The sequence below is a fragment of the Canis aureus genome, chromosome 7 (assembly GCF_053574225.1).
Source record: "Canis aureus isolate CA01 chromosome 7, VMU_Caureus_v.1.0, whole genome shotgun sequence".
NCBI classification, from domain to species: domain Eukaryota; kingdom Metazoa; phylum Chordata; class Mammalia; order Carnivora; family Canidae; genus Canis; species Canis aureus.
The window spans coordinates 70587885-70607043 of record NC_135617.1 but is presented as its reverse complement, the minus strand read 5'-3'; the positions used below and the strand labels follow the sequence as shown (position 1 = coordinate 70607043).

The 19159-nt window shown below is 37.0% G+C and overlaps 1 protein-coding gene across 6 annotated transcripts; it reads right to left on the bottom strand.

The window, feature by feature from the left end:
• Positions 1 to 9396: 9396 nt before the first annotated feature.
• Positions 9397 to 18959, bottom strand: LOC144317731 (butyrophilin-like protein 1). Of its 6 annotated transcripts, none has more exons than XM_077904550.1 (10): positions 18578 to 18959; positions 18026 to 18160; positions 15229 to 15579; positions 14350 to 14631; positions 14008 to 14208; positions 13395 to 13415; positions 13280 to 13306; positions 13070 to 13096; positions 11141 to 11167; positions 9397 to 10434 (listed from the first exon to the last, which is right to left on the bottom strand). In XM_077904550.1, exons 2-10 carry the CDS (start codon positions 18105 to 18107, stop codon positions 9905 to 9907), a joined length of 1548 nt encoding a protein of 515 aa, XP_077760676.1. In that variant the 5' UTR covers positions 18108 to 18160; positions 18578 to 18959; the 3' UTR covers positions 9397 to 9904. The 6 variants fall into 6 exon arrangements, with proteins under 6 accessions (XP_077760676.1, XP_077760673.1, XP_077760675.1 ...); XM_077904547.1 differs by having other exon boundaries at positions 18026 to 18110; XM_077904549.1 differs by having other exon boundaries at positions 18026 to 18107.
• Positions 18960 to 19159: the final 200 nt, after the last annotated feature.

Below are 19159 nucleotides of genomic sequence, written 5' to 3'. Positions count from 1 at the left end.
CCGACAGAAAACATTTACTTTATGATTCTATAAAAGTTGCTTTTTTTCCAAGTTCAATATCATAACTTCTAGGTCACCAGAAGGAGACTATTCCTGGTATCATACTAAATGATGTATCTGTTCTTACACTTCAGCAATTGCTTAAGATCATACCTTATACTTCTTTAAAATACCTCAACTTTTCTCAAGTTACCGTTTCTGCCAACCTTCCACTTCTCTCTATATTTTTTTTGCAGGATAATTTACTCTCTGAATGCTCTGCACTTAAATCTTTGGAGCATCAGTTGTCATTTGTGGTTTTCCACCCTCTTTGAACATTCTCCTTGCTTGCTATAATTTTCCCACATTAGAGGCTTTCCTCTCAAGTGGAACGTAGACACTGGTGATACAGGTGTTTTCTCTAAACAGCTCCCATGATGGCTGGGAGTTTTATTACTGCTCATGTTCATGAGAATCTAGCTTTATAATTACCAAGTAGTTTGTGTGCTATCCTTTAATACAACCCTTTTCAGCTAACATTTCCCAGAAGTAAATTCTTTCCTTTCCAGTTTATTGTGGAGGCCGAGAAAAATTAAGGCCATCCCACCTAAAGTTTAGCATTAGCACAAGTACAGCCATCTTAGGCCCCTGTGAATAACAGCTGAACTTTACAGGAAAAACTGCAGAATGTCCTCAATGTCCTTGGCAGGGAATCCCATGTCAGAAAGACAACAGAGCCCAGCCAGTGGTAGAAAGTCCCATATTAGAACATGTCCTTTTATAGATAATCTTTTCATAGAGATTTACTTGGTGAAGATTTCTCCTTGTCTCAGTGTATATATATTGTTATGTATATATAACATTGCATATATATTTCTTTTCACTGTTCCCATTTTTAATCAATTCTTTCTTAATTTATAAATAGGTTAATGAATTTCAAAAATTGTGGATTCCACTATGTGTGTATTTATATTAATTTTTACAATGACTTTTTACTGAAGTATAGTTGACATAACATATTTGTTTTAGGTGTACAACATAGTGATTTGACAATTCTACACATTATGCCATGCTCACCACAATAAGGTAGTTGCTGTCATCATATATTATTACAATATTATTAACCATATTCCCTGTGCTATACTTCTCATCCCTGTGATGATTCTATTTTGTAACTGGAAGTTTGTACCTCTTAATCCCCTTCACCTATTTTGTCCATTCCCCCACCCAATTTTACAATGGTTTTAGATTTATAGAAGAGCCCAGAGTTAGTGCAGGTGTTGCCATGTACTCCATCCTGGTTTACCCTATTAGCATTTTAAACATTTGTATAAAATGATATACGTTTTATATATATTTATATATTATACATTTTTACATAGTGCTATACTCACACTAATAAACCAATGTTGATGCATTATTATTAACTGAAGTTCATGCCTTATTCAGATTTCCTTAGTTTTTACCTAATTCTCTTTTTCTGTTCTAGTATTTTATCCAGATACCATATTACATTAATTTGTCATGTCAACCTAGGCCACTCTTGGCTATGATGATTTCTCATAATTTATTTTTAATTACTTTGATGGTTTGAAGAGTTCTGACAAAGTATTTTATAGAATGTCCTTCAATTAGGGTTTGTCTTCATTTTTCTTAAATGGTTAGACAAGAGTTATGTGTTTTGGGGATGAAGCCCACACTCTATTGAGTGTAGACAGTCACATCATGTCAAGGGTACATGTGGTCAACATGACAACACTTTTGACGTTAATCTTGATCACCTGGTCTTAATCTGGAGTTATCAATTAGTGATAGCAGAGAATGATAGGCAGAATAATGGCCCCTTAAAGATATCTACATCCTTATTCCCAGAATCTGTAAGATTATGTTATATTACATAGTAAATAGGGATTATCTTAATAGCAGAAAAAAATAAGGTTGTCAATCAGCTGACTGTAGGATAGGAAGATTATCCAAGATTATCTGAATGGGCCTATTATAATAAAGATCTTTAAAAGTGAAAAAAGGAGATCAAACAAAGGTCAGAGTGATGCAGTAGGAGATGAATTCAACCTGCCATTTCTGGTTTGAAGATGAAGGATAGAGACCATGAGCCAGAGAATATGAGCAGCCTTTAGAAACTGGAAAGGGAGGGAAACAGATTCTACCATAGAGCTTCCAGAAGGAAATAATGGAATCCTCCCAACACCTTGGTTTTAGCCCAGTGAGATCTGCCAGACTTCAGAACTTTAATATGATAATTTGTGTAGTTTTAAGACACTAAATTTGCGGTAATTTGTTAGAACAGCAATAGGAGACTATTATAAGGATGTTTAAAATTCAAATTGTAATAGTCGATTTATCTATTTCTCCATTTCAGTTCTATTAGTTTTTGCTTCATGTACTCTGATATTCTGATGTAGGTACATATACGTTTAGGATTGTTGTTGTTTTTCCAGAAGTTTTTAATTAGATTCTGTTGTGCCCAAGATTGCGAATCCGAGAAACCACCGAGGAGCCGACACCGATGCAAGCACACGAGGGTTTATTAGCAAGCTGGAGCTTGGGTCCAAGTATACCCGACACAGCGGAGCACCGACTTGGACCTCGAAATGGGTTCCAGCTGGGTTTTTTATAGGCTGGTGTAGGGGATTTTCAGAAGGGGTGGAAGAATTTCTCCAAGTTCTGTTTACATTCTGATGTGGGGCTTTCAAGGGCATTGAGCTCTGTTTTCATTCTAATATGAGACTTTCTACCATGGGCGTGGGCTCTGTTGTCTTTCTGATATGGGATTACCTGCTGAGGACATTGAGGACATTCTGCAGTTTTTCCCATAAAGTTCAGCTCTTATTCACAGGGGCCTAAGATGGCTGTACTTGTGCTAATGCTAAACTTTAGGTGGGATGGCCTTAATTTTTCTCGGCCTCCACAATTCTAGTTAGTTAATATACAATGTAATATTAATTTCAGGTGTAGAATTTAGCAACTCAACACTTATATACAAGGATTGTTATGTCTTCTTAGGGAATTAACTCCTTTATATGTATTACACTTCAACTGAAATTAATATAAATACTTCGGCTTTCTTACAGTTACTGTTAGTATGATATATCTTTCTCTATCCCTTTACTTCTAAGTATCTGAGTCTTTATAATTTAGAGTGAGTTTCTTATTGACAATTTAGAGCTGGGTCTTGTCTTTTTTATCTATGCTGACAATCACAGTCATTTAATCGGTGTATTTAAACCATTCATGATTAAGATGATTTTTTTTATGGAGTCAAATTAATATCTACTACCTTTGTAACTGTTTTCTATTCGTTGTATTTTTTCTTTTTTATCTCCCTTCTCCCTTTTCTACCTTTTCTGTTTTCTTATTTTTGGTTTTCTTTTTTTCAGTGCAAAATAGTGATTTTATTAAAGCATGGGGACAGGACCTGGGGGTAGAAAGAGCTGCTGCATGCTGCTGCCCACTGTTCCCTGCTGATGCCCACTGCTCCCTGCTCACCTTTTCTAGTCTTTTTTTCTTTTTTTTTTTTTTAAGATTTTATTTATTTATTCATGAGAGACAGAGAGAGAGAGAGAGAGAGAGAGGCAGAGACACAGGGAGAAGCAGGCTCCACACAGGGAGCTCGACGTGGGACTCAATCCCAGGTCTCCAGGATCATGCCCCGGGCCAAAGGCAGGCGCTAACCCAGGGATCCCTCACCTTTTCTAGTCTTGACAGATCTTTTTATGTGATTCTATGTTACCATCTCCTTTTGCATATCGGTTGTACTTCTGTTAAAAACCTTTCAGTGATTTACCTGAAGTTTGCAATATATACTTTTAAATAACCTAAGCTCACCTCAAATAACCCTATACCACTTCATACATAATGTGAATATTTTGTAATAGAGTATTCCCAAATAATTTTTCTTATACCTTTTCTTATACCTTATACCTGTCATTCATTTGTCCATATGCTATAAACACCCAAAATACTGCTGTTATTATTGCTTCGAATGGTTAACCTTTATATCTATTAATAATAAGAAAAAAGAAAGTTTAATTTTATTTTCGCTTTTTTTCTCTGACCTTCTTTCCTTTTCTTATGCAGACCTATTTTTCTGATCTATGTCATTTTTCTTCTGCCTTTTCACATTTCTTGCAGGCCAGGTACACCAACAACGAATTCCTTTGGTTTTTGTACATAAATCTTTATTTCTCCTTCACGTTATTTTTTATTGAGGTGGAATCCACGTCACATAAAGCATATGATTCAGTGGTATTTATTACATTCACAGTGCTGTGCAACGATCACTTCTATCTAATTGTAAAACATTTTTATCACTCCTGAAGGAGACTTCCCACCTATGAAGCTGTCACTTTTCATTACTTCCTTTCCTCAACCCTCAGAAACCACTTATCTGTTTCTTGTCTGTATGGCTTGACCTATTCCAGATATTTTATATAAATTTCATTGTACCACATGTGACCTGGCTTTTTTTACTCAGCACACTGTTTTTGCTGGGCATATAATTCATTCCACTCCCCTGATGGATTCCAATTCACTCTCTACCTTTTCTTGCTTACATGGTTTCTGACAAGAAGTTGACTGCAATTCTAATCTTCATCCCTCCATGGGCAATATGTTTTTCTCCCGTAACTTCCTTTGAGATTTTCCATTTGTCTTTGGTTTCATGCAGTTTGAATATAATGTGCTTAGGTGTAATACTTTTAGTGTTTATCCTTTTTTGGTATTCTCTGAGCTTCTGGGATCTGTGCTTCCATATCTGTCAAATAGTTTAGGATGTTCTCAGCCATTATCATTTCAAATATTTCTTCTGCTTTCTCTCTTCTTCTGGTATTCCAATTGCACAGATGTTACATCTTTAGATAGTGTCCCATAGTTTTTGAATGTTTATAGTTTGTTCTCTTTTTGTCATTCTTTCTTTTTTTTTAACATTTTAGTTTGGGAAATTTCTGTTCATCTCTTTTCAGGGTCACTAACTCTCTCTTGACCATTTTGAGTTCACAGACAAAAAAAAAATGCTGTCAAATTTCTGTGTCTGCTTATGTGGCTTATCTGGTCTTGCATGTTTCCTTTTTTATTTCTAGTGGAGACCTTTTCATATCATTCATAATCATTTTAAATTTCCTGCCTGATAACTACAACTTCTGTGTCATATCTGAGTTTCATTCTGATGCTGAATTTGCTTCTTCAATTGTTTTCTGTCTGTGTGTGTTGTTTTGTTTTTGCCTTTGGCATGCCTTGTAATTTTTTGCTGAAAGTCATACATGTTGGATGAGGTAATAGAAACTAAAGCAATTAGGCCTTTAATAGAAGGATTTATGTAAATCCAATTAAGAGTTGGGCTATATTTAATGTTTTCCACAGCATAGGCACTAAAGGCTTTAACTTCCTCTACTGTCTTTGTTTTTGTCCTCCACTTGGCATTGGGGTTTCACTATGTACTGGTTTTTAAAGTTTAATTCTAATTTCCTTTTTTATTGCTTGTTTGACCCAAGGTTTATAGAAGCATGTTCTTTAGTTTCCATATATGTGGGGATTTTTGCTGTTATCTTCCTGGGTTGCTTTCTAACTTAAGTTTACTGTGAACAGAGAAGATACTTCTTATAATGTATCTTATAATGAATCTTTTTTAATTTATTGAGATATAGTTTGTGGCTCAGAAGATGGTCGCTCTTTGTAAATATTCTGCATGAACTTGAATAGAATGTGCTTTCTTAAGGGGAAAGGAGAGAAAATGAGTGGGAAATATCAGTGAGGGTGACAGAACATGAGAGACTCCTAACTCTGGGAAATGAACAAGGGGTAGTGGAAAGGGAGGTGGGCGGGGGGTTGGGGTGACTGGGTGATGGGCACTGAGGGTGGCACTTGATGGACTAAGCACTGGGTGTTATGCTATATACTGGCAAATCGAACTCCAATAAAAAAAATATACGAAAAAAAAAGAACGTGCTTTCTTTTGCTCAATGGTATGTCCTATATATGTGACTTTGTTTCACCTAATTTTATCAGATTTTTATTTATGAATTCTGAAGGTCTGTTAGATAATATTAAGCATTTATCATTTATGTTTATTGTAAATGATTATTGTTATATAAACATTTAGTATTATAACGTTCTTATGATGAATGATCCCTTTATTGTTATAGAATGACCTTCTCTATCCTGGATAATATTCTTTCTTTGTTCTATAATCTACTGTGATGCTAATAGAGCCATTTCAGCTATCTTTTCATTAATGTTTGTATAATATGTCTTTTTCCATCCTTTTAATTTTAACCTATTTGTATTTTTGCATTTAAAGTATTTTTCTTGTGGGCAGCATATATTTGGCTATTTATTTTCTTAACCAATCCAACAATCTGCCTTTGCATTTAATGTCATTATTGATATAGTTCAAGTCTATCATCTGTTTATTTTCTGTTTGTTCTATCTATACTATCTTAACTTTTTCCTCTTTTTCTGTTTTAATTTATTGATTATTTTTGATGATCCATTTTCTTGCCTTTTCTGGCCTATTAGCTGTAATTTTATTGTTATTTTAGTGGTTGTTCACAGTTTATGGCATTCACATTTAACTTAAAACATTTTAAGCTTGACTGCTGTTACATTATTTCATGTCTAGTAGGAGACTCACAGCAGTATATTTTCATGTTTTCTTCCTGGACTTTGTGCTATTGTTGTCATACATTACATTTTTTTCTTCTGTTATAAATTCCATTCTTCATTGTTACTATTTTTGTTTAAAAAGTCTCTTATCTTTTAAATTTTTGAAACAATAAAAAGATATCCTTCTATAATTACCCATACAGATATCTGTTCCCAGTGCTCTTCACTCCTTTGTATAGATACAAATTTCCATTAGTTACCATTTTCTTTCTGCCTAAAGGGACTGTCTTAAACAGTTTCATTCATTTCATTTCATTCATTTCATTTCATTTCATTTCATTTCATTTCATTTCATTTCATTTCATTTCTTGTAGTGTAGGTCTACTGGTGATGACAAGGTTTTTTTTCTGCTTGTCTATAAATAAAAACATTTTTTAAAAGATTTTATTTATTTATTCATGAAAGACACAAAAGAGAGGCAGAGACAGAGGGAGTAGCAGGTTCCCAGCAGGGAGCCTGATGCAGGACTTGATCCCAGGACTCCAGCATCATGCCCTGGGTTGAAGCAGGTGCTCAACCGCTGAGCCACCCAGGTGTCCCAAATGAAAGCATCTTTATTTCACCTTTGCTTATGAAAAATGTTCACTATGTATTAAATTCTATTCTGATGATATATGTTTATTCCAGTACTTTATGATATTCCTCCACAGTTTTCTCAGTTTCACTGCTTACAATGAAAAATATTCTGTCATCTTTACTTTTGTTCTTCTATACATAATTTAATTTTTTTTACTCTGGTTTCTTTAAATCTCTGGGCTATTATTTTAAAAATTTACTTATTTATTCATGAAAGACACACAGAGAGAGAGGCAGAGACACAGGCAGAGGGAGAAGCAGGCTCCTCGCAGGGAGCCCGATGCAGCACTCGATCCTGGATCCTGGGATCATGCCCTTAGCCACCCAGGTGTCCCTAAATCTCTGGTTTTAAGTAATTTGATTTTCATGTGCTATGTGTTTTCTTTACATTGTGCTTTGAGTTCATTGAATTTTGCTACAGAGTGAATGTTTGTGTGTTCCCAAAATACATATGTTGAAGCCTAATCCCCAAAGTGATGGTATTTGGTATGTCCACATTTGGGAAGTAATTAAGAGATAACAATGGAGCCCTTAGAAATGGAACTAGTGTCCTTGTAAAGGAGACCCCACAGAACTCCATCAACCCTTCAGCCATGTGAAGACACAGTGAAAAGACAGCCATCTACAAACCAGGAAACGAGCTCTCACTGGACACCAAATCTGAAGACAACTTCTCAGCCTCCAGAATCATGAGAAATAAATTTCTGTAGTTTATATACCACTGAGTATATGGTATTTTTGTTAGAGGAGCCCAAACAGACTAAGACAGTTTTTTGGGTCTGGAGTTTATAATGATCAAATTTAGAATATATTTTTGGTTCTTATTTTCTCAAATCTTTTTTCTGTCCACTCTCTTCTTCTTTTCAAGGACTTCGGCTGCCTTTGTATTGGGCCCTTTGAAGTTTTCCCATGACTATTGATAGGCTTTGTTTTTTTCAATTCTTTTTTTTTGCGTGTGTGTTTTATAGTTTTTGTTTCTATGTTTTATAGTTTCTATGTTTTATAGTTTTTGTTTCTATGTCTTCCAAATTCACTGATCACTTATTTCTGCAATGGTTAATCTACTGCTAGCCATATTCAATATAATTTTCATCTCACACATTTTCATTTCCATCTAAAGAAGTTAAATTTGTTTTTTTTAATGGATATCTCTAGTGAATTTTTTGAGTATCTGAAATATAGTTATAACTTTTATTTTCATGTCATTGTTTCTTAAATCTAACACCTGTATCAGTTCTGTGTCTATTTCAATTTATTGATTTTTCTGTTCAATTTGAGTTGGGTTTTCCTGCTTCTTTTCAAATCTGTTAATTTTTTATTGGATGTCAGACACTGTGAATTTTATCATGTTGAGCTCTGCTCTGGAATGAAGTTAGATACTTGTAAATAAATTGATCCTTTTGAGATTTGTTTTTTAAGATTTGTTCATCCGTATTGGATATTGGATCAGTTTTTAGTGTAGTGCTAATTATTCTCTGCTACTAGGGCAAGATTTTTCTGGGTATTCTACCCTATATCCACAAATTTACCAGGTTTTTCAGTCTAGCTCATGAAAGTACATTCTCTTCTTACCCCTGTTTAAACCTTAAGTACTATTTCCTCTAATCATCTTATTAGAGGGGGAAAAAGAGCCTTTCCTTACTTCTACTGGTGAATATACTTAGAATTCCCCAAAGTAGTCATTTCCCTTATTAATATCTTTGGCAAAGCAATAAAATGTCTTTCTTTAAATACTTCAATATATTCTCTCCTCTTTGGTTTTCCTAGACCTCTACCATGTTGACGTCATCATATTTGTTAGAACTGGTTTGTGCTTAGATATTTGTCTTTTTCTTTCCTCAAATTATCCTTGTATTTAAGATATAGCTTAGCATGTATCAAATTATAACTTTTCTCCAACATTTGAAAATAGCACTATTTTGTCGCTTTTATTTAGCATTGCTATGGAGAAATGGGAGGAGGTTTTTCTAATTTTTACTCCTTTGAATACTGCTTTAACAGTGCTACTCAAAGTGTTGTTCACAGACCAGTGAGCTATATTAACTATTTCTTACCAGTTCTTTATGAGACAAATACAGAAATAGAATATTACAGATGTTTTAGAACAAATCAACAGAGAAATTTTAAATATATTGAATCTAACAATAAACTAATTACAACTTGTAATTGTATGCATGTTTTTTATTAACTTCATATTTCTAGTAATTTATTTTAGAAAATTATCAGTCTTTGGGGATCCCTGGGTGGCTCCGCGGTTTAGCGCCTGCCTTCAGCCCAGGACGTGATCCTGGGGTCACTGGATCAAGTCCCACATTGGGCTCCCTGCGTGGAGCCTGCTTCTCCCTCTGCCTGTGTCTCTGCCCCTCTCTGTGTCTCTCATGAATAAATAAAATCTTAAAAAAAAAAAAAAGAAAATTATCAGTCTGTGATATATTAAATATAAAGCAAGAAAGAGCACTTATAACAATAGCAACTACAGCATAAAAATTCTTCTCTGCAATTAAGAAATACTGCTTAATATAATCAGGAACTGTGTTCCTGAGGACTTATGGAGCCTCAACCCGAGAGGCCTCATAATCAGTGAGGCTGAGGTCACGGATTAGAACTGGCATGCTAGGGTTTACAGAGAATGGGCTATTGTCTTCACAGTATAGATTCTTCCTGTAAGTCACTTAATATTGCAGAGATGGGAATGCTCCATGCATTTAAGATTGAAGTAAGGATAGACTGACCCAGAGAAGTTTGTCTGGGTGAAGGAAAAGATGTGGGTGCCCTCAGTCATGTCATAGAAAGAAATGTCATTGTCTTCATAATCCAAAAAAATCACAATCTTTTGTGGACACTTTCCTATCTGGAGACAGTCATCCTGGGAAATGTTTGGGGGGCAACAGGTGAGAGTCCGGTATTCACTTCCTTTCTTCTCTAAGACTCTGAATTTCTTGTTTTGTAGATCTGTGGATAGCTCACTCTTGTCTGTGAGTTTCTCATAAACACCGAGAGTCCACTCATCAATGTCTTTAATATTTACTTCCCAGTAGTGTTTTCCTGAAGTGAAGTCTTCCTGATTAAGTGTGATAAGGTTGCAGTCTCCTTGCTTATCACTAAGAGACAGATCCTGTGTTTCCACTCTAAAGTTCTCATTTCTCTCTGAGTCAGAATTATTCTGATGAAAGATTTCCATGTTCACAGTCACATTGGCTGGGAAGAAAGAAAAGGGAAAGGAAGGGTCAATATTATATATTATATAATATATATGTTATATATATATATTTCAGAAAGCTGTTGTGCTGGTGAAACCTTAAAGAAATTAATCAAGTAGTGAAAGAACCCCTGTCCTCTGAATGTGTGTGTACTGGGAAAGGTGGAGCTGTGGAGTGCTCTCACCATGGGTTCAATGCTACTTAGCTCATTTTATCTTACCTATGCTATTATCAGTGTCTTGGCAGAGTATCAGAGTGAGTTGGGACTTGCAGTGTTTACTTGAGAATAGTGTTCTTCCCAACTTCTCTACAAATTCCAACTATGTTCTTCAATTAGTAATAGGCTCCATGTCAGCTGGCCTCTTTTAAAAGAGCAGCTGTGTTACTCATCATTTTGAGCACTTTTTACACAGTTGGAGATCTCCTCAACTGAGGGGCTATAATTTCTGTTCAGAACCAAGTGCCCCGACCACCACAGGTGAAAAAGCATGGCCAATATGTGAAAGTGGAAATATAACCAGAGTAGCTAATCCTAGCAGCAATTTTCAGTTGAGGCCAACAAATAATGATCTTCATGTTCTTTCCTTTCTTTGCCTCTGTCTTTTTAACTAGGAGATAATGTTGAGAGGGAAAAATGGGATAACAGAAGGCAGGTTAGAAAGGGGTCAAAAGGATAAAAAAAAAAAAAAAAAAGAGCTACTCACCACACTGGAAGTGTTTCTTCCTCCAGTCTGAAAAAGAGCAATACAAATTGAACCTGTGATGGAAGCATGCCCACAGAATGAAAAGGAGGGACACACTTCCTTTCCTATCTCTTCTCAGCTCTCTTTTCCTCCTCCTTTGAGCCCTTTGAACTCTGCAGTGTCCAGAAACTACAAGACAAAGGGTGTACTTCCTGCATGTGTCTCAATTAGAAATGATCCCCTCATTGGGCGGATGCTGGAGGAGTAAGTCTGGAGAACATCTAGAACAGGGTCTAGTGTTCTAGGCACCTATGCTTTTAATACTTTTGTGGCACTCCTCATTGAGGATGAAAGCTATACGATGTCCTTTCATTTTATTTTATTATTTTATTTTATTTCAGGGTTTTCCCAGCCAGTGACCACCTCAGAGAGTAGAGTTTAAGCTTATAACCAGGGCTTTTAAATGTTCCTTTTTTATTTTAATGCTTGTAATCATGTTTTTAATATTTTTCTCCAGAAATTTCTTCATGAGGAATAGAACTACATCTGCTTCTGCCTGGACCCACTTCTCTTATGACAGAACTTGTGACTTTATTTAAAGACTGGATATTCTCTTAGTGTCTTGGGGCAATAGGCAGTAAGAATTTATCCATAGGGATGTCTGGGTGGCTCAGTGGTTGAGTGTCTGCCTTTGGCTCAGGGCGTGATTCTAGAATTCTAGAATGGAGTCCCACATCGGGCTCCCTGTAGGAAGCCTACTTCTCCCTCTGCCTATGTCTCTGCCTCTCTCTGGGTCTCTTATAAATAAATAAATAAATAAATAAATAAATAAAACTTAAAAAAAAGAATTTATCCATAATTCTTGATGGTCTTTCACTGAGATGCTTCTTCAAAGAAGGGTAGCCCTCTATACATAGAATTGATGAATATATAAGGAGGCTGAGATCAGGAAAGCAAAAAATGATTAAATTCTTCAGCTGTGATGGAGCTAAAACTAAAATCTGTATGTCCTCATCCTTACTATACTTTGTTCTCTCCTCTAGAATCATGGGAACATTTTTAAACACCTTCTGAAAGAAAACTATTAGTAGAAATTGCATACTGACTTTAACCCTTGGGAGGGGCACCTTGACCTATTTTATCAAAGTACTTATCACACTGTGAGCAGTTGGCTGGTTCTTACCTTACTTCTTCCAATGGATCTTAATTTCTACACAGTCAGAGATTATGGTTTATGCCATCAACATCTAGAACAATAGTGAGCTTATAAAAATTTCACAACTATATATTTAAGGAAAGACCTAGTATGCTTTTGAGGTCTAACTCTGTATTGCACATGCACACACACTGTCTTAAACACACACAGTACATGGACCAGAGATTAGAATATATAAAATAGCCAATTCCCTCTATCATCAGACAAATATATCTTCACAATGGTAGTAAAATATTTAGAAAGATTGTTTTTCAAACTTTTTCAAATATAAACCTTGTTCCTGTATATTGAACTTTCCTTTCCTTATTTCAAATAGGTAAAATAAATAAAATAATAATTAATATATTTTCCCAAATAGAAAATATAATATATTATCTGCTTTTTAAAACTTTATTGAGAGTATAGCAATGCTGATATAATATAGAGTATTCTTTAGTCTTCTTAAATCTCATCAAAATCACTCTGAGTTCATTCTTCCCTTCTCCATAGTGGATGGGTTAACAATTGATGTTGAGTCATACTCAATAATATAGAATTTATAAGTCAACAGTTATTTCTCCTTTAACCATAGCTGTAAAAAACAACTGAATATATGAGCTTCCAAATACAAAATACTATAGATTGATACCAAATAAATCTTTACAACTTGCAAGTAGATGTGTGTATGTGTGCTTATATCTCTACTTATTGCACTCAGAATATCAGAGACACATAGCAAGATCTAAGTTACTTACCAGGATACAGCAGGGCCTTCTTCCAATCTAAAACATAACAAATCCAGTTCAGACAAGGCAAGACATCCAGAGCCTCACATTCTCCTCCCTCCCCCTTATTTTTTTTCACTAGTCACTCTTAAATCTTTCAGTCTTTCCCTTTGAGGAGAGGGAGCTAAGAAAGTGTTAGACATCAAAACTTTGAGTGGTGAGGAAAACCCAGTCTCTTACCTTCAAGGTATAGTGCCTTTCGCTGTTCTGAAAGAAAGAACATTCAGTGAGTCCTAGAACAGATGTAGAAAGGGGAGAAAATTCTACACAGGGCATGAGAGGAAGTAAGACTCACCAAGCTCTGCCTTGAGTTTCTCTGAAAGAAGAGATAAAAAATCCATCAAATTGGGTTTTGGCTTCTCTTGAGTTCATGGAGTAGCTGAATGAATTCAATGTGGCCCTTCCTCAGAGGTCCCATAGTTAAGTAGGTAAGAACAATTAGCAAACACACATTCAGAATCTAAAATGACAAGTGCTAGGAAAAGTTACATGGGAAACGTCATAAGTTCATTGAGGAAGGAGTGCCCATGCTTCAATGGGAATTTAAGATTTCTTAGGTGTTTAAGAAGCTTATTCTTGAAGGAAGAATAGGAGGAGAAGACAGGGGAAGACATTTCTACAAGGAGACATAACAGCACAGTTTGGGTACAGACGCATGAAGGCCATGGTGTGGTTTGAAGAGCCCCACCTTAGAGGCCTGATAGCCACTGCCCACAACTATCCAAGCTTCTCACATGGTTTCCTCCTTTTCATAGGGCTCCAGCTTTATGGAATTTGAATTTATGAAACAAGGGTATTCCATGTTTCCCTTAGGGTCCTTTGGCAACCTTTTATTTCCTCGCCTGCCTTATACAACCTGTACCCCCAGCTTTTCCATGAACCCTATTTGCTCTGCTTCCTTGATTTACCTGTGGCCTTCTGTGCCATTTCCTTTTCATTTTTCATCTGATCTCTTTCATTAAGTTCTCTCTTCTTTTTCTTTACTTCCTTTTCTTTGGCTTGATGTTCTCTCCAGCCAGTGTAGCTGATTCCAATGAGGAGGAGCATCAGCACAGGGACTGTCCCAGCCAGAGCTGCTTTCCATGGGTCCATCTTGGGGAAGAAAGGCTCTGACACAGGCATGTGAAGACACAGTGAGGACTAGCCTGGAGACCATCCTGCCCTTTCCCCAAAGCTTCCTGAGCCCTCTTTCCCTCTTCCCTGCCCTCATCACACTCCCAACTCTGCTTTGGGGTTTGTGCCTCATTCACCTGGGAGGAAGATGCATGATACTTTCTCTTGTCCAGAGAGGGGATTCTGGATGGAACAGGTCACATTGCCCAGAGAGCTGTCCATGACCACAAGAGATGCTTCCACATGGAAGAGCCCATCTTCATCTTGGGTCTGAGACTCAGAGAGGGACTGTAGATTCACTCCCAACATGTCATTCCACTGTACCTTGGGTTTTGGAAACCAGCCATCTGAAGAGCATAGCACTCGGATCCCACCATCCTCAGGTCCCATCATGTGAACATGAGGCACAGAGCCCAACCCTGAGGAGATAAGGCATGTGTTTAAGGCCTGTGGTCCTTGGGGCTTAGGAGTCCCTGAGGCTGAAGGTTGAAGTGCCCTCACTATACTGATAAGTAAACTGAAGCTCAGAGGTCAATAAACCTCTCACAGTAAATGTTAGGACAACCTGTGATTCAATTTTGAAATCTTGAAAAGTTGATGTCTTTGCACTAAGACTAAGAGAGCTTGGGGTCATTTCAAGGAGAGGAAAAAAACAGGTACAATTAAAGTTAGAAAAAGAAGCTTAATTCTATAAATTGTTTTTCTCTACTGATTGGGTGAAAACTAATGTCTGAGGGTGTCAGTACCTGTCTGAATTAATACTAGTCAATTAATTTTCTGGGGTCTTTTAGGATACCAAAACATATTCAGAAATATTGCCTTATTTGGTGTTTAAAGTGAATAGAATATATAGTCTTATCCTCACTGCACAGCTTAGAAAATTGGTATTCTGCAAGGTAAATTAATGTAAGAATATAAGGATGATCATAAGAAATGCCAAGGTAAGAATCCAGACATCCTCATTTTTCTTTTTGCTTTATACCTTGATATACATATTCTATGCCAAGTTAACATACCTATGACATGCAGCTCCACAATAGCCTCTTGGGAGCTCTGACCATCCTTAAAATGACACTGGTACTGGCCATGATCAGAGGCACGAACATGTTGGATCAGCAGGGCCACACCTCCTCTGTTGATGGAGTCCCTCACCAAATCTGTCCTGCCATGGTACTCCAGCATTTGCTCCCCACCTTGTTCCTGTCCATTCTGGTACACAAACACAGCTGGAGAGAATTGGGTTCGGTACCACCGAATGTGCATGTCAGCTGCACTCTGCTCTGGGGACAGCTGGCAGGGCAGAGTGGCATTTGCCCCTAGCAGAACCATGATGGGCTCAACGGGTCCCTTCACAGAAAACCCAGACACTGCATGAAAATCAAAGACAGATTGGGGAAATGAGTGAGGGGGATAAGACAAAAACACCCATCTTAATTTCTTTCTTATTTGCATTGTTTCCCAAAAAAGTTATATATATATATCCTAACTTTATATATATATATATATATATATATATATATATATATATATATATATAACCTAACTTCTTTAACTATATTCTCCAGAAGTAACAACTACTGATAGTTTGGCATTTGAAAGGACAATTTTTCCATGCATTTACAGATAGTATTTGTATGTAAATTATGTAAAACCTATATGAAAGAGATTTACTTAGAATTAAATGTGGCAAAGTAGTTCATTAAGCAATTATCCCTTCTTTTGGTAGGAGAGGAGTAGAAGGTACTTCTCTCCACACCCATCTCTTTCTCTCCCAAGAGAAATGCTGCAAGCTGAAAATGAAGACTTTGCTTAATTATGGAATAAGCTCCTTTGTCAAGTCACTTAAGGCATCTGCTTGAAAATTACTTTATTTAAAAAAAAAAGATTTTTATTTACTTATTTGAGAGAGAGAACACAAGTAGGGTGGAGGGTCAGAGGGAGAGGGAGAAGAAGACTCCCTCTCTGAACAGGGAACCTGATGATGTGGGGCTCCATCCCAGAACCCTGGAATAATGACCTGAGCCAAAGGCAGACACTCAATGGACGGAGACTCCCAGCTGCCCCTGAAAATTACTTTAGTACAGAAATCAATCATAACTAAAAGGTGACTGATGTCCCCTGGGCAAAACTTGTACTGGCAAAGGCCAAAGATGTGGCTTTTTTCTATGGTTAAAGCTTAAAGGCCCACAAATATGGTGACTCTGGAGTGGGAAGAATTCAGAAAGGCATGGCTATGAGGGGACCCAGGAGTGTTGGACCAATGGCAAGGCCACATGAGCTCAAAGGAAAAATCCCATGGTCAATCTGTCTTAGAGAGGGTGGACTAGGCTAGGCAAGGAGCATGACATTGGCCATCAGGCTGGATGAAGGCCATGGTCTCCCTTCTCTCCCATTCCTGTGTAAAACCCAGAGTACTCAACAGATATGTGTTCTTAGTTAACACAGAGCTACTGGCTGTACATGTTGTATGAGTCATTTAATTTAGGGAAAGATATTTGACATTACTCATAGCCACAATGTAGTGTAAAAGTTATTTTATTTCTCTTAAATGGAATCATTACATACCAGTTTCTGTAATAAGGAACATCTAATCATTTTAGTACAGATAGGTTAGCTCTACCTATTGTTTTTGACACAGCATATAGCATCATGTTTAAGCTTTTCCTGTATCAGTGTAAATATTTATGTTGCTTCCAATTTATTATTACTATAAACAGTCCCACAATAAACATTTAATACATATGTACATATACACATGGGAGAACCTTTTTTTTTTTTAAGATTTTATTTATTTATTCATGAGAGACACAGAGAGAGAGAGAGAGACAGAGACAGAGACAGAGGTGGAGGGAGAAGCAGGCTCCATGCAGGGAGCCGGACGTGGGACTCAATCCTGAGTCTCCAGGATCACGCCCTGGACTGAAGGCGGCGCTAAACCTCTGAGCCACCTGGGCTGCTCCAAGGAGAACCTTTTATTTAAAAAAAAAAAATTAAAAAAAAAATAAAAATAAAAAAAAATAAAAAAAAATTTTTTTTATTATTTATGATAGTCACAGAGAGAGAGAGAGAGAGAGAGAGAGGCAGAGACACAGGCAGAGGGAGAAGCAGGCTCCATGCACCGGGAGCCCGACGTGGGATTCGATCCCAGGTCAGGGATCCCCAAGGAGAACCTTTTTTATGATAAATTGTTGTAGAATTACTGAGTCAACATGTATGGATATCAAACATTTTAATACTCCCTGCTAACTGACATCAGATTAAAGAGATTTTAATTAAAAAATCTCATTACTGTAATCTCATGGTTGATTTCTCTCCAAACTAGAGTCTGAAAACTTTATCCTGAGGGTCCTTTCTATTTTATGAAAGAAGGACTCAAATCCCAGAGGAAAACAAAAATTATTTTTCAAAGATCATAACCAGATAGAGCCCAGGGTTTCCAAATTCTTTGTGCTCAGACTTGGGTTTTCCTCGCAGTGGGGAATGTTATAAAGTATATTTAACTGATAATATTACATTGAAATTAAGCAGGTTTAAATTACCCGAAATCAATAAATAAAGATTTAAATAAACATTATAGCTATGAGTTTTATAAGATCTACCCAGAGTAATAAGGGGTGTTGATATAAAGACCACTCCCATTCTTACCCAGAACCTTCCAGTCTTCGGTTAACACTAACACAGTCATAGTTTTCTCCAATATAAGGGCCTTGGAGAGGAGGTACATGACAACTGATACATGATCTAAGTTTTGTCATCATCTAAGAAGAACCAGTAAAAACAAGCCAATAAAAAAAAAGGAGAGAGAACACTCACCTGCTGAGTACCATGTAGACACCTCAAGAAGGAGGAGAGGGAGGAGGAAGCCAGCAGGAGAATAACCAGGAGAACCCACCATCTTCTTCAGAGCAGAAAGTGAAAGGACAAAATGTTTACTCTGACAAGGAAGTACTGTGTAAGACAAGGTGGTGAGAAAGCCACAAGAGTGAAAACTTTCAAGAAAAAAAAAAAATCCCCTGTTCAAAAATTTACTTTTATACACAGTTTTGGCCTGTTCTTCACAGACCACTACCAACTTCAACCTCTCCCAATGCATTTTCCTTTCTTCTTTCTGAAAACCAACTATTTCCCCAACAGATATAGAAAACTATAAACCATTCTCTTGTGACCCACGGGCTCTCTTGAAATTGAAAAGCTCGAGTTCATTTTGAGAAATAAAGGCAGACACAAAATTAATCCACTCCTATTAGCCAATCTAACTTCCTCTTTCTTGCATTCATTCATTGATTCATTCATACATTCACATATTTATTTTGACCACAAACACTCTTGTGGCTTAACTCCAGAAAGAGAAGGGAGTTTTCTTACCATGTGACCAGGATCCCAAGCCTTTTTGTTTTTACGGCCTTCATCTCCCTCAGACACATCTCCACATCACCACACATTTCTCTCACCATTCAGATTGAGCCAAGAGACTTCCTGGAAGTTTCTGATCTCCTCAGACTACAAGGTCCAGCTCCAGACACAATTGGTACCTGGTTGCTCTTGTGGTCAGCATCCAAAGATATGGCTGGAAGGGTTGGGAATAGTAGGTTTCTAACCCATTCTTAGACTGGAAAAATATCCTTAGGAAGGGGGTTACAGGCACTGACATGTGAATGCCTCTCCTAGAATGGATCCAGTGAAAAAGTCACAACCTGTCTGCAGTTCTTGCAGCTACTTTGAAAGTGGAGGTAAGAAAGGTCATCCTAGGGAACTTTGGACTGGTGGGGCTATAGAACAATAGTGTGCCTTGGTTAAAAAAAAAAAAGCTCAGTGTAGCTTCCTCCTCCTACCTGCAAAGGGCTGAAATCACATTATTCAGGAAGAGAGAATCCTCTTCCTGTGTGATATTCAAGGATGTTGGTCATCCCAATGTTGAACTCACAAAGTTAACCGATTGAGGGAACA

Excerpts from the sequence above, each read along its gene's own strand:
- LOC144317731 (XM_077904547.1), bottom strand. Across the intron at positions 15,580-18,025 it reads GTCTACATGGTACTCAGCAG|TGTCTGGGTTTTCTGTGAAG; the intron begins GTGAGTGTTCTC and ends ATTTTCATGCAG. Across the intron at positions 10,435-11,140 it reads GAAGAAACACTTCCAGTGTG|CCAATGTGACTGTGAACATG; the intron begins GTGAGTAGCTCT and ends CTTTCTTCCCAG.